Source organism: Calonectris borealis, chromosome 25 (genome assembly GCF_964195595.1).
Source record: "Calonectris borealis chromosome 25, bCalBor7.hap1.2, whole genome shotgun sequence".
Classification (NCBI taxonomy): Eukaryota; Metazoa; Chordata; class Aves; order Procellariiformes; family Procellariidae; genus Calonectris; species Calonectris borealis.
This window is the reverse complement of record NC_134336.1, coordinates 3,393,044-3,406,365: the sequence shown is the minus strand read 5'-3', so window position 1 is coordinate 3,406,365 and position 13,322 is coordinate 3,393,044. Positions and strand designations below refer to the sequence as shown.

At 66.7% G+C, this 13,322-nt stretch overlaps 1 protein-coding gene across 7 annotated transcripts; it reads right to left on the bottom strand.

The window, feature by feature from the left end:
• Positions 1-4,219: 4,219 nt before the first annotated feature.
• Positions 4,220-12,340, bottom strand: LOC142092995 (CYFIP-related Rac1 interactor A-like). 7 transcript variants are annotated; one of them, XM_075173850.1, is made up of 13 exons: positions 12,171-12,340; positions 9,327-9,411; positions 8,699-8,779; positions 7,318-7,397; positions 6,688-6,809; positions 6,501-6,606; positions 6,157-6,293; positions 5,897-5,974; positions 5,658-5,774; positions 5,467-5,546; positions 5,263-5,389; positions 4,971-5,041; positions 4,220-4,854 (listed from the first exon to the last, which is right to left on the bottom strand). In XM_075173850.1, the coding sequence occupies exons 4-13, from the start codon at positions 7,388-7,390 to the stop codon at positions 4,791-4,793; spliced, it is 975 nt and encodes a 324-aa protein (XP_075029951.1). In that variant the 5' UTR covers positions 7,391-7,397; positions 8,699-8,779; positions 9,327-9,411; positions 12,171-12,340; the 3' UTR covers positions 4,220-4,790. The 7 variants fall into 7 exon arrangements, with proteins under 7 accessions (XP_075029951.1, XP_075029952.1, XP_075029954.1 ...); XM_075173851.1 differs by having other exon boundaries at positions 8,751-8,779; XM_075173853.1 differs by lacking the exon at positions 7,318-7,397.
• Between the last annotated feature and the right edge of the window lie 982 nt (positions 12,341-13,322).

Here is a 13,322-nt window from a genome sequence, read left to right as displayed (position 1 = left end):
TCTCGGGGCTCAGCCTGCGAGGGGAAGGGCTGCGTGGGCAGATCTGCCATCACAGGCTCTGGAGGTGCCTGCTCTGGTGGGAATTAGATTAAACCTCCAGTTTGTGTTCCTCAGCATTGAATTATTTCTGTAATGCTCCATGGGGTGGCTGCCTTGGGCCGTTTGATAGGGGTGTGGGGTGGCTTGGGAGCTCGGACTGAAGGGAATACGCAAGGAAGAGCTGGGAATTTGGGTTGGCTTTTCTCTGCCAGCATTGGGCAGAGCTGGGCATCAGCTTTGAAATGCTGGGCACCGCGTTTGTGTTGCTGGGTCTGTCTGCAGCGCCAGCTGAACCTCTTCTCGAGCCCAGACTTGTTTGCCATCCACGCTGACTCAAGCGTATGTGGATATGGGCTCAGCCCAGCGCTGGAGCACACGGCCAAGGGGTCATGGCGTGGAACCGTGTTCTCCTAGCTCGGATGGACGAGGTGCAGGTGTAGAGCCCCATTCGCCGCTGATGTGCTGAGCATGGTCTTCTGATAGATGGTACGGACATGTTGTGTCATCTCCCAAGGCCAGGCTGGAATCGTCGGGGCAGCTCTGTGAATGAGGGGTGAGATTACCTGCTCTGTCTCCTGAGTGCAGTCAGATGACCGTACTGTTAGAAATGGATTTAATATCCTTAAGCGGTTTAATATGAACTTTGTTATCCCCACAGAGAAATGTTATTCCTCTACCACAATAGCCGCTAGTCTGCCTGTTCTGTTCCAGAGCCTGCTCGTAACAGGCACTGCAGCCACTGTCGGGCAGGGTCTCCCAGGCCTTCCCCCTGCTCCGTGCCGCCCGCTGCAGTGCCTTGTTTAGAGGGTGGCAGCTCCCAGGTGTCCCAGGAGAAGGGGGGTCTGTCATACTTGCTTGTTCATGCTGTGGCTGGACCGGGAAATGGAGGGTGGAAGCACACCCTGGTCCTGCCAGCAGCAAGAAGCAGGTGAGTTTGCTTTCTCGGAGAGGTAGGGGCTGTCGATGAGGACACAGGTTTTTATTTATGCAGAGCCAGGGCAGGCATCTGGGCGATGATCTGCTCTCAGGGAGAAGCTGGTGTCTGTTGTACCTCTGTTGTTCAAAGGACTTAAGGCAGGGACTGGGATTGAGCTCCTCGCAAGGGTCGCACCAGTTCCTGGCGCCGACACGTTCAGCTCCTGCTCCTCTTGCTCTGGGCCCTGCCCGCTCCCTGGCCTCCTGCGGAAGGGACAAACAACGTGAAATGGCTCTCCAGTCCCAGCCAGGACTCGCTGAGAAAGTTGTTGTGGTCTCAGGTTTCAGGCCGCTGTCAGTGCCGAGGTCTGGGGATGGGGAATGGCACTTCGCTCCATCTGCCCGCCGCTAATCCCCAGACAAACGCAGCTCTTCCATCTGTGCAGCCGGAGCCGCCGAGCCCATCACACCAGCCACTTAATCTAAATGGCTTTGGCCAAAGATAAGGTCATTAATTACACTGGGATTAGAAAACAGTACAGGCCTGGCGTGGCTTGGCTCGCCATCAATTAAAGCCCTCGGCCCCCTGGCCCAGCTGAGCATCGCAGCTGGAGAACTTGAGCTGGGAGAGACCCGTGCCCTCGCTGATGGGGCATCGTCCCCGGGGCGCTGCCTGTCCTTGGAGGAGTCCCCTCACCTGGACACTGGTGCTTTGGCACGGCGCTGGGGTGGGCTCCTGTCCCCGGCCAGCGGCAGGGCTGGGTGCCAGGCGGAGTTGGTGACGCCGGTCCCAGGGGACACCTCCCGGGAGGAGCGCAGGGGTGATGGCAGCCAGTGCAGCCCGAATCCTCGCTTCTGGCAGCGAGAGGTACACGGGCAGCATCCCAGCACCTGCATCCCCATCGCTTACTGCCTCCAGCCCCTTCCATGGCACCGCATCGAGCTTGGCCCCGGCTCGCTGCCCGTGCGGGAAGGTTGGGCTGGCCAAGCCCCACTGCTCTCTTGTGTCTGCCGTCCCCAGAGCTCAAAGCAGCCAAAGCCCCTTTGCCTATCTCAGATCCAACATCTGTCCGTGGTGTTCGAGGACTTGTGCTTGCTTCTCTTTCCTCCACTTTTTGGTTTCCTTTTCTTACCATGTTTTGGCTGTAAAATGCTCCGATCTGCTCATCCTGCAGGAAATTTCTCGTCTGTGCGGTGCTGCCCTTCGCTGGGGTGGGATGTGCCGCCTGCTCTGCCCCGGCAAGGTGCCGCGGGGGGGGGACAGCCGGGGCTGAAGCCACAGACGTGGCACGAGTTTGGCCTTAGCCCTCCCCTTGTAAGGAAGAGGCAGCACCGCGGGGGCCGGGGAGGGACCTTACGGGCGGCCGGGCTGCGGCTCTGCGCCAGGAGCCGGCTGGCACCGTGGCACAGCTGCCATCTCGCCCAGCACTGGTGACCAGCTGGTGTCTGTGCCCGTGTTTGCTGGTGGGTTTAAAGGGTCCGGCTGTCCCTTAACTCCCGTTGGAGGTCCTGGGTGGTGTCGCTGTCCCGGCTCTTCCCACGCTGCGGGGGACAATCCTGCTCCAGTGCCTTGGACAGGCTGGGGACCATCTGGGGGGACGGTGTCACGTGGGGACGGTGGCTCCTGCAGACACGTGGCAGCTGTAGCCACCGAACCAAGCTGTGTCCTGGCCTCATCTTCAGTTCCCAGGTGGGATCATTGTGCTGCGGGGCACCGGGGGGATTTAACGAAGCCCTGGGTGATGGGCTCAGCGAGAGGGAGCCCTCAGGGTCTGCTTGGGGTTGGCAGGGCTGGCTGGCATCACTGCCGTCGCAGGGCTGGTGGGTGAAGGTAACTAATGGGGAAACTGAGGCACGGCTGGTGCGTGGAGTTGCTCTGAGAGCTGCTGAGGCTGGGAGCAGGGCAGGGCGTTTTGGATCCCGTGGCCCATCCGGTGCCTCGGCGGCATTTCGGGCGGGCTGCGGGGAAGCCGTGTCGCAAGAGCCTAAAAATAAAAGGAGCTGTTGGCCGAGGTTGTGCAACAGTGCGTGTGTCCCGTGCCACGCGGGAGTTCGGCGGCTTTGGCGGCAAACCCTGGGTGTGCGCAGCCGGATCCTGGCACCGGGCCCGGGAACTGCCGGCATCCGAAGGGCTGGAGGCTGCCAGGTCTTCCCCCTTCTTTGTCCCCTTCTTGTGCTGCCCATGAGCCCCCGGGGCTGCCATGGCTGGGGGGAGCTGGTGGGTGCCCATGAAGGTTTGGGGACATGGGGGCTGAACTGGGCTGTGGCGGGGCAGGGTGGGTCTCCCCGTGTTGACACCCTGAGCAATTCATTGGGGGGAGTCCAGAGCCCAGGGGGCTGCGGGGACCCTCCCCATGCACCTTCCAGCACACCCCTGAGGCAGCGGTCGTCACCCATTGCACAGATGGGGAAACTGAGGCATGGGCATGCCACCAGGGAGCCACCCTGCACGAGGGCTCCAGGGTGCTGGTGTCACACACAGGGTGCCCATTGTCCCCTGGCAGTGCAGGGGGGCCGTGCGGGGCACGAGGAGGGGCCGGCAGTGCTGGCGGGAAAGGCCGCGGGAAGGAGAGCTCCGTCCGGCTGGCGGGACACCAAACCCCGGGGGACTTGGCCCCGCGCCCCAGGAGCGTGGCCGTGGCGGGGGGAGCCCTGGGGTGTCCCCGTGGCGGGGTGATGCAGCCCCCGGTAAGGGCTGGCATGGGGCCCGGCGCTGCAGGGGGCCCGTCGGGGCCTCCCCAAGCTTGGGGGTCTGTGGGTGGGGGGCTGAGGCCGAGGGGGTCCCCCCACGGTGGGGCTGGCAGGAGGGGGGCCGCTGGGGCTGCTTTGTCACGGTGTCACAGGGCCATCTGCCGGCAAAGGCACGAGCCCCGTGGCAGCCCGCCATGGCCTCCAGCAGCCTCCCAGTCCTCCCAGTCTGCAGCTGCTGGGGCACTGGGGCAGGAGGGGGCCCTGGATGGGCTGGCGCGGGGGCAGCCGGGGGGGCAGCCCCACCATGGTGGGGCCACCCTGGGGGCCAGCCCTGGGCCGTAGTCCCTCCGGGAGCTCCTGGTCACCGAAGGTGTCATGGTGGGGCTGAGACGTGGCTGGGAGACGGGTCTCTAGGGCGTCACGGAGAGGGGACGTCGTCCCTGGGGGGGTTCAGTCCCTGGGGTGTCACGGACGGGGCCCCAGGGCCCGCGAGGGTCGGGCACGGTGATCCGGGTGCCTCCAGCCGGTGTGGTGCGGGATGGGGCGCAGTAGAGATGGCCCCGCTCCAGCCATGAACAGATTAAATGTCATTTTATTTCACACCCAAAAAAAAAATGTAGAAAAGAAGAGGTGAGTGGAGATTTAATTGCTCATATTAAAAATCTACCAGGTGAGACTGAGCCGTTTCCACCAGAGTCAGTGCAGATCTGCAGGGATGATTATTCCTCCTCCTCCGCAGCCGGATGCTCGGGGACGCGGATGGGGACGGGGGCAACACCTGCCCCTTTCCCCCCTCCCCAAGGTGCCCCTGTGCCGCGGGCGCTCGCTGCCACCGGCCCCATCGGCACATCCCTGCCCGGGTCCATCCTGCCCGGTCCCAGCACCCCCGGTGTGGCGTCCCCACGGTGCCACCCACACCTTGTGTCTAATAATTGGGTGCTGATTTGGGGGGTGGGGGTGGGAAGGGGGGGCAGGAGCGTGGCGGGGAGGTGGCCTTGGGCCATTTTGATTTTTTTTTTTTTTTTAATTTCTGTGTATTTCTTCTTGTCCCTTTTCCCTCTGTACAAAATGAGCGGTATGGTCATGGGCGTAGGTGACACGGTGACGTGTGCGAGGTTGGGGTGGCTCTGGCGGCCGCCCCGCGCTCACTGCAGCAGGGCCCGGATCTGTTTGGACGTGGTGTCGTCGTTGAGGTGCCGAGTGGTGTACCTGGACGGAGAGGGGACGGTCACCCCGCGACACCCCAACCCGCTCTGCCACCACCATCCCACAGCACCGGCGGGGGATGCCAGGTCCCCCCCGGGTCCCCCGGCCGCCCGGCTCACCTCAGTGCGTTCAGGAGCCCCTCGGTGCTGGTTGAGGGTTGGTCTTTCAAGACTTTGATGCAGCCTTTCATCTGGTGGGGGGAGCGAGAGAGGCAGTGAGCGCCTGGACGTGCCGTGGGGGGCTGCTCCCCTTCCTCCCCATCCTCCTCCTCGGTGCTCGGGGGGATGAGTTCCCCTCTGGACCAGCTCAGAGAGAGATGTCCCCGCAGGGGACATCCAGGGAGAGGGACCCTCAGGCATCACAGCTGCATTGGGATGAGCGGGACGGCTGTGACCCCCCACGGCCACTCACATCGATCTTGGAGGTCTTCGCGAAGGCCCCCACGGGGTGGACGTGGTCGTAGAGGATGATGACGCCGACCATCACCCGCATGCAGAAGAGGAGGGTCTCGGTGTTGGTGAAGCGGCTCCGGTACTCCCTGTGCCAGGAGAGGGGCCGGCTGAGCCCGGGCGGGAGGCACCGAGATTGCCCCCCCGCCCCGTGTGGGGTACTCACGGGGTCTCCAGCATCACCCTGCAGACACAGGCCATGGTGCTCAGGCAGTCGGTCGTGTCCTCGATGGGGAGGGTCTTGTTCTGAAACCCAACAGGTCCTGGCTGCCGTTTTGCCCTCCTGACCCCCGCATGGTGCCGGGGCCGGAGGGGGGCTTCCCCCCGCCCTGAGGGTACCCCCCCGGCCTCGCTCACCTCCGAAACGAACTTGGTGGTGGCATTGCTGAGCGTTTTGAGCATGGGGGTGGCCTCGGCGTAGAAGAGGGACATCCTGTTGGCCATCTCATTGTTCACCTCGCTCTCCGCGTCCAGCTGTGGGGTGGGATGATGGGGGCCGTTGGGGTGGCTGACCCCCCCCGCAAGCCATCCCCAGTCCTGTGACCCCCCTGGGGGAGGCCATCCCGGGGCTGGGGGGGATGGCATTGTCCTCTCACCTGCAGGTTGTTAATGCGATTTCTGCTGATGGTCCTTCTGTAGTAGCTGAAGTCGTTCTGGATGGCGGGGTTGGTCATCTGCGGAGGGGAGTCCCGCGCTAGGGGCCACGGTGGGGGCCACGGCTGGCTTGGTGTGCCCGGGGCGAGCCTCAGGGGTCCCAAGGGACTGGGCTGGCTCACAGCTTTCGCACGGTCCCAGTCTGGGGACCCCACGGGCCCCCCCCCAGCCCTCGTCCCACCCGGGGGGCGTGGGGAGGTACCTTGAGCTCATCGAAGCTGAGGGTGAAGTGGAGGATCTCGGCAAACTGTTTGGCTAAGGCTTGCTCCCGCTCGAGGTGCTGGGTCGGGGCGTACGGGGGGCTGGTGAGGGCCTCCAGCAGGCTCCGCAGGGCGTTCTCTGGGGACGAAGCACTGGTGGTCCCCCTCCTGCTCCTGTGCACCTCCCCAGCCCCGGCTGGGGAAACTGAGGCACGGGGCAGCACGGCATCTGCACCTGAGGACACCCCATGGCCAGGGCTCCCCCCAACCTGCTCCGTTCCCGCATCGGGATGCGGGATGCAATTGTGGGATGCGGGGAAGGGGGCCGGGGACTCGGGGCGCTCACCCAGCCGCAGGGAGAACTCGTAGAAGCGCTTCAGCTTGGCGACGAGGGGGCAGACGGCGCTCCAGGCCCTCTCCTGCAGCCGCAGGTCCCCGGGGTTTTGGATGGCCTGTGGGGGGGACAGTGCCGGCGGTTGTCCCAGGCCATGGTGGGTGGGTGGGTGGGCAGCGGGCGCCGGGGTTGCACCCACCTCTCGGATCTCCTGCCCAGCGCCAGTGTAGGACTGCAGCTCGGCCAGGACGGCCTGCGCCTCCTCCAGCACGGCGTTCACCTGGTTCCACACCGCCGTCTCAGCCTCCGTCGGCTGCGCATCTGCAGGGCAGCACCCCGGGGAGAGAAACCCGGAGGGCTCTGAGCGGGGCCCTGGGCGGCGAGAGCCGGAGTGGGGTGCCAGCACCCCAACCCACGGCTCTCCCGCCAGTCTGCAGCCCTTCCTGGCGGGTTTCTCCCCCCGGTCCGTCTCCTTGCCCGAGCTCGAGCCACGCTGTGGAGGGGGGGCAGGTGGGGGTGAGTCCTGGCTGCCCTGCGACCACGGTCCTGCTCACGGGGGTCCCCGAGCAGCCCCCAGCCCTGGGCTGGCCCCAACAGGCTGCAAACTGCCCTGGGGAAGAGGTGCGGAGCGATAGCCCCTGGCCATGGGTCTGCCCCGGCGGCCGCGGCCCCCCCTCCCCGGGGAGACCCCCGGCCGGCAAAGGTGGGGGGAGGACGTCTGGGATGGGCGCGATGCGATGGGCGACGGGTACGAGAACTCAAAAATGGCGTGGATGTGGAACTCAGAATAAGTACAAAACAAAAAAGGAAAATAAAAATCCCATCTCACTTTCAAAGTCAAGGAAAAAATTAGGGCCTTGGTCAAGTTCGTTATAAGTCAACACTTTAAGAAGGTTCCCCATGTGAAACCTGCAAGAGAAGAAACAAGAGGAAAAAAGCATGATGGTGAGGTGGTGCTCGGGGAAGAGGTGCTGGGCTGCGGGCAGCGGCCGGCAGTGGCCGGAGCCCCCGTCCTCCCCCCGCGGCTCCCCGGGGGCTCGAGGCACTCCCGGGCGGCCGGCGGTGACCCCGCGGCTGCTCCCGGCCCCGGGGCTGCAGCCTCTTCCCCCCCGATGGTGATGAACGCTGGCGGATGGGGTGATGAAGAGGAAGGAGCGAAGGGAGGAGAGAGCCGCCGGGCTCCGGCGAGGAGGGCGAAGCGGTGAGCGAGTCCCTGAAGTCTTGGCTACGGGTGTCCCCCCTCTAGCTGCGGGGCCAGCCCCGAAATGGGGGGTCCTGGGGAGCCCCCACAGCCCCATGCCGGGGGGTTACGGGGGGGGCTGGAGGCGGGTGAAGGCTGTGCTGCCTCAAAGGACCCACGAGGATCTGGGAAGGTCCCTCGCCGTGGGAGTGGGGTGGCTGCGTGACCCCAGCCCCACGCTCCAGTCCCGGCTATTTTGGGCTGTGCCGGTGCCGGCGGCGGTGCGGCGAGCTGCGCACGGCCTCTCCCCGCCGGGGCTGGGGCCGGGGCGAGCGGTTGCTGCCGCACTATTTTTACCCTCCTCGCTCTTGCTCTGAGCTGTGCCCCGGAGGAAGCGGGGGAGAGGGAGCCAGGAGGGCCACGGGGCTGCGCCGGGTCTGGCACCCGCCGTGGTGGCCACCATCTCCTGTACGCCCCCGTGTCCAGGCTGGGACGTCCGCGAGCCATGCTCTCCTGTCCCAGTTAGCCCAGGCCAGCGGGAAGCTGGGACAGGTCCCCCAGGCTGGACCGGGGTCCCCAGTCCCCGTCCCTCGGGGATCACCGCGCTGCCCCTCCCGGCAGGGCAGGTGGCACGGATCCTTCCCTCCTCCTTCCCTGGCATCCCCGGCCTCCAGGCTGTCCCCGCCGTGGCGGTGGCAGGGGACATGCCACATGGCTCCCGGTGCCATCGACTCTAACGACAGCGGGCACGTGCTTAGGTCCTCATGGGCCAGGTCCTGCTGCTGGGATGTATCCTGCGTTCCCGCCACGCGGCCGGGGACATCTCCCCGCGCTCTCGGGGAGGGGGCATCTCTCGGGGTCCCGCTCCCCGGCCCCACTCAGCCCTTTGTGGGACGCGTCCAGGGCTGCCCCGAGGCTCCTGGGGACACGGGGCTGCTCGGGGACACCGTGCCTGTCCCCATATTCCAGAGAGCAGCCGCGGTGACAGCCCCGGCCCCCTCCCCGCACCCACCCTGCTCACGGGACTTACTTTCAAAATCCAGGAAAAAATGAGGACAGTTTTCTAAATCTTTGCCCAATACCTTTATCAGGTTGCCCATGGCCAGCAGACCTGAGCGAGAGAAACAGAACAGAGTGGAACAGCACCGGTGCCGCCGGCCGGCCACCCCGGCACGCCAGAGCCCCCACCGCCGCCGCTGCCACGGCACCTACCTGCGCCCGTCCCGCTGGGCTCCGCACCCCACGGTCCCGCTGTCCCCAGCCCGCACCCTCCCGGCCGGGGCACACGGCTGTGAGCGTCCGCCGAAACGTGGCGGCTCTCCACGGCACTTCTGCCGCTGCCGTTTGCCGAGGCGGGGAGGGAGGGAAGCGGGGTGCGGGTTTGCGAGCGTCGCGCTTCCTGTGGGCGCCCCTGGCCGCACCGCCTCCCCCGAGGCGCCCCGCTTCCCCTGCCCCAGCCACCCCCCCTCGCCGGGGGACGGGGGCTGCCCCAGGCGACCCCCGTGGGGTCGTGCCAATTCCCCTGGGTGGCGGGGCTGGGCATCCCCCCTGGACGATCCCATGAAATTGGGATTTCTGCCCCACAGACCCAGTTTGAGGGTCTGCTGCCCGTGCCAGAGCATCCCACCCACCCCACGGCCACGGCCCCGGGTCCTTACCTCGGTGCCCGGTGCGGCGGCGGCAGCTACGGCAGGAGCAAGGGCTGTGCCACCCGCCTGAATCACTTCATGGGCCGGCGGGGACCTGCGGGCAGGCGGGCGAGAGGGTCAGGCCACCCCGCCGGGCACCTCCCCACCCCGGGGACCCCCCAGTGGGCGACCAGGCGGGGAAGCGCGGTGGGACGCTGGCTCCCCTCGCCCTAGCTCACAGTCCCGCAGCCGCCACCGCCGGCCTTCACCTTATTTGCCTCAATTAATTTTTTCATTGCAAGCAGCCGGTGTCGCCGGGAGCTCGCCCCTTCTCTATGCACCCCCCTGGGGACCTGCCAGCTCGGGGACAACCCCGGGGGCCAAGCCATCTGTCCCCATCCTCCTTGGAGAGGAGGACTTTCCCGGTGCCGCTGGCTGGGTTTGCTCTTTTCCGTGTGTTGCGTGAAGATCCCTTTATGCTGCTGCTGAGCCACAACCCAAATCCCGCAGGCACCGGGCTGCTCCCCTGGTTCCCCTATCCCCCACGTTTCCTATGGGGATGTGGGGGGGTCGGGGTTGCCCCCATGGTGTTAGCGGGCTCTGGGAAGCAGCCGCGGGATTCAGCAGGTTGTAATTAAGCGCTTGGGTTTAATTAATGTGGCTGGGGAGGGGAGAGGAAGAGCTGGGGGAGGCAGCAGCGGCAGGGAGGGATGGGGCGGCCTCGTGCCTGGGATGGGGCTGCTGCCCCCCAGCCCAGTGCTCCCCGCTCAGCCCCAGCGCAGCCCCTTGGCATCAGTAGTGATGGCTCTGCCTTCCTCCTCCTCCTCCGGAGCCCGGTAAGCAGTGGCTTTACACTGGGGCTCCATGGGATGCACCAGCCCCATGCCAAAACGCAAGCTGCTTTGGGGGAACCAGGGCCCCCAGGTTCCCCACTGCACACACCTGCCTCAGTTTCCCCACATGTGGTGGGTGCTTGTACCCTGCGGTGGGGCATAACGATGCCCAGGGCTGCCCTGGTGCAGTGACCCCGGGGTCGTCCCGCTGGGTGCTGGGGTGTTTTGGAGGGGTGCTGGACCCCATGGGGTGCTACTGGGGGGGCCCTGGGGTGCCCCGGGCAGCCGGCTGGGTGGGAGACTTGCACCTGCTCCGCTTGGGCATTTGCATAAATGCTGCGATCGGAGCGTGGGTGTCCTCGTGCCTGCGCCGCGGTTGTCCTTGACGGGCGGCTTGGGGTTGGGATTTGTCACTGCTGAACTCTGCCTGTGCCCAGGGAGGGGGCACAGACGTGTCCCGGTGGTCCCCGGCGTGGGGATGCCCTGGCACGAGGCCTGAGCCATGGCACAGGGACTGGGTGGGAGGATGGGGATCGCTGCAGCCCCCCCAGCCTGGCGGGGCGGCTCTGCTTGGGGTTCAGCGCCTGATTTGCACCGTTTCCTTGGCCCAGGTGCCTACACCCCGTGGTGGCCCTTGGCCCTGGGAGCCACAGCACGTCCCCCCCCCGGGTGGTTCCTGAGGAGGGCAAGGGGCTCCCTCCATCGTGGGCTGCCCATCGCCACGACACCAAACCGGGGGAACCGCGTACCCCAAATCTCCCAGGAAAGACGCCCCATCCCAGGACCGATCTCGCAGAGGGGTGCGCTGCTGGAGGAGGGCTGCCCGCGAGGGACGCGGGGCTGGAGGCAGCAGGGTCCCCCCCCAGCCACACCCGAGGTGGCCCCGGGTTTTGTCCCTCCCTGCGGTGGCCTCCCCGTGCCCCAGCCCTGCTCCGGCACCTGCTCCTCTCCCTGCTCCGCCGCCTCTCCCCGCTCCCCCCGAGCATCCTGCCCCACGGGGACCCCACGGCGGGTGTCACCTCCATGGGGACATCCCAGCCGATGGGGTGAAACCCCCCTCCTGCTCCAGGCAGGGCCAAATCCTGCACCCAGGAGCAGCGCTCCCCCGCAGCCGGCGGTGCCCAGGCTGGCCCCGCCGAAGAGGCAGCAGTGTCCCCGGATCAGGCCATCCCCGTGTCACCGGGGGCCGTTTTGGGGCTGTGCCCCTTTGCCGCCGGCACAGCATCGCTGTGGGCACCGCAGCCTGGTGCAGCGCCGCAACCCCGGCCGGGGCTGGGTGCCCCTTCCCCTTGGCTCGGCTCTGCACCCCACGGCCCCCCCTGCCCACTGGGTGCCTGCTGGGTGCTGGGCCCGGTGCCCACCGCTGCCACCGAGCCCCTCCTGCCGCTGCCCCCCGCCCATGGCCGCGCCGGCATCGCCGCAGCCGTTGCAGGGTCGGACACGCGGTGCCTGGAGGATTTTTCGTGGGGGGGCACCTTATCCTGGGAACCTGGGTGCTGGGGCCAGATCCTGCCCCAGGATGAGCCAGGGCACCCCCAGCCCTGCCCAGGGTGGGGTTGGGGCTTCCCGGGGCTGTCACCCCCCAGTGTGGGGACCTTCCTGGCTCAAGGGAGATGCGAGTCCCCCCACGGGGCTAAGCCCCCCCGAGTGGGGCCGGTGGGGGGCTGGAGGGCTCCCCTCTGCCTTGCTGCAGCTGCAGGCAAGCGGCAGGATTTACCGCAGGGCTGCCGGGGAGCGGAGCCACAGCACCCAGCCGGCGCGGGCGAGCACCCAGCCGTGCACCCGCACCCGCCCAGGGCCACCGCGGGGCTGCAGCATCCCGGGGGGGGGCTGCACCCACTCCATCACCCCCAGTCCTGGGGACACCCAGCAAGCATTGGTTGCACTGGACTGGGGGTGCAAAGGGAGAGAGGGGCCCCTGCGAGGGGCCACTACCGGTTTGGGTCCCTGGGGGAGACAGCCAGCGCCTGCCACAGCCCCCCACCCTGCTCTCAGGCCTGGTGGCATCCCTGTCCCCGTCCCCCGTGGCGGCCATGCTCACCGTGGCGGTGGGGAGCTCGAGGCGCGGGCAGGCGGTGGCCGCTGCCGGTTGTCTGCGGATGCTGCCGGAGCGCGGGGTGTCGGGGAAGAGCCGCCCGCCGCGTGCGTGAGCCGCCCTGCGCCAGCTGCCGAATGCACCACAAAGACCACCATAGCCCCCCGGCCCCCCCCACGCCACTGGTGACGGTGACGTCTCAAGTGCGAGGAAGACGGGGATGCTTAACCCCCTGCGTGCCGACTGGCAAACCTCTCTGGCCTGCCCGGGGGAGGGCTCTGGGTCCCACTGGGGTGCTGCTCCCTGGTTTTGGGGGACGCGGTGACACTAAGCAGGTCCCTGTGCCCCCCTCCCCGGCAGAGCCACCCTGGCTCAGCCCCGGCAGCCCAAGCGCCCGCAGCCCGCTCTGAGCAGGGGGAGGGAGGCTCCAAATTTTCCTTTGCTCCTGCCCCAGCCCATGGACGGCAGCGCTTCCCCCCGGCCCCCTCTCCGAGGAGGGGCTCAGCCACCCAACCCACCCGGTGCCGCTGCCACGGGGCCAAACCAGACGCGTGCCCGGGAGCCCGGTTCTGGCAAGGTGGCACCATCCACCATCCCTCAGCTTTCCCCGGACCGGGGCCAGGAGGGGTTTGGGTGGCTCGTGCTGGCGCAGAGCTGTTCCCACAGGGGTGATGCTCTGTTTGGGGAGGTAGAAGCAGGTGGGGAACCCCAAAATTGGAGTATTTCTGCTTTTCCACCCTGCACCCCCTTTTCCCAGGCCAGTGCTGGGCATCACAGCAGGGACATCAGGAGGGACCCCCCATGTTGTGGTCACCCCAGGTCTGGCTCACCCAGCAGCACCCAGAGGTCCCCCCCAGGGACACAGCATGGGTGACAGCAGCTCCTCACTCCTTTACAAGGGCATTTCTGCGCAGCAAAGCATGGCATGGGTGCCCACCCTACAGCACCTCAATGCCAGCCAGGGCACCCGGCACCAACCCTTGGCCCTGGGGCACAGCGGGCAGGGAAGGGACCTGCTCCGGGATCGCGAGCAAAAGTCTGAGGCTGCTGGCGAGGGTACGTGGCTCGAAGGGAGGGAGCAGCAGAAGAAATGAGCAAGCGAGTGAGAAATCCCCGTTTTGCTCCAAAACTCTCTGTAAACCACAGCTCAACCCCAAG

What these genes read in the sequence shown, in the direction of transcription:
- LOC142092995 (XM_075173856.1), bottom strand. Translation starts at nt 7,429, where the DNA reads ATGCTTTTTTCCTCTTGTTTCTTCTCTTGCAGGTTTCACATGGGGAAC. An exon ending in CGAGTTCTCCCTGCGGCTGG is followed by an intron (nt 6,294 to 6,500) that starts GTGAGCGCCCCG and finishes CTTCGTCCCCAG; the next exon opens with AGAACGCCCTGCGGAGCCTG. An exon ending in CCACCAAGTTCGTTTCGGAG is followed by an intron (nt 5,547 to 5,657) that starts GTGAGCGAGGCC and finishes GTTGGGTTTCAG; the next exon opens with AACAAGACCCTCCCCATCGA.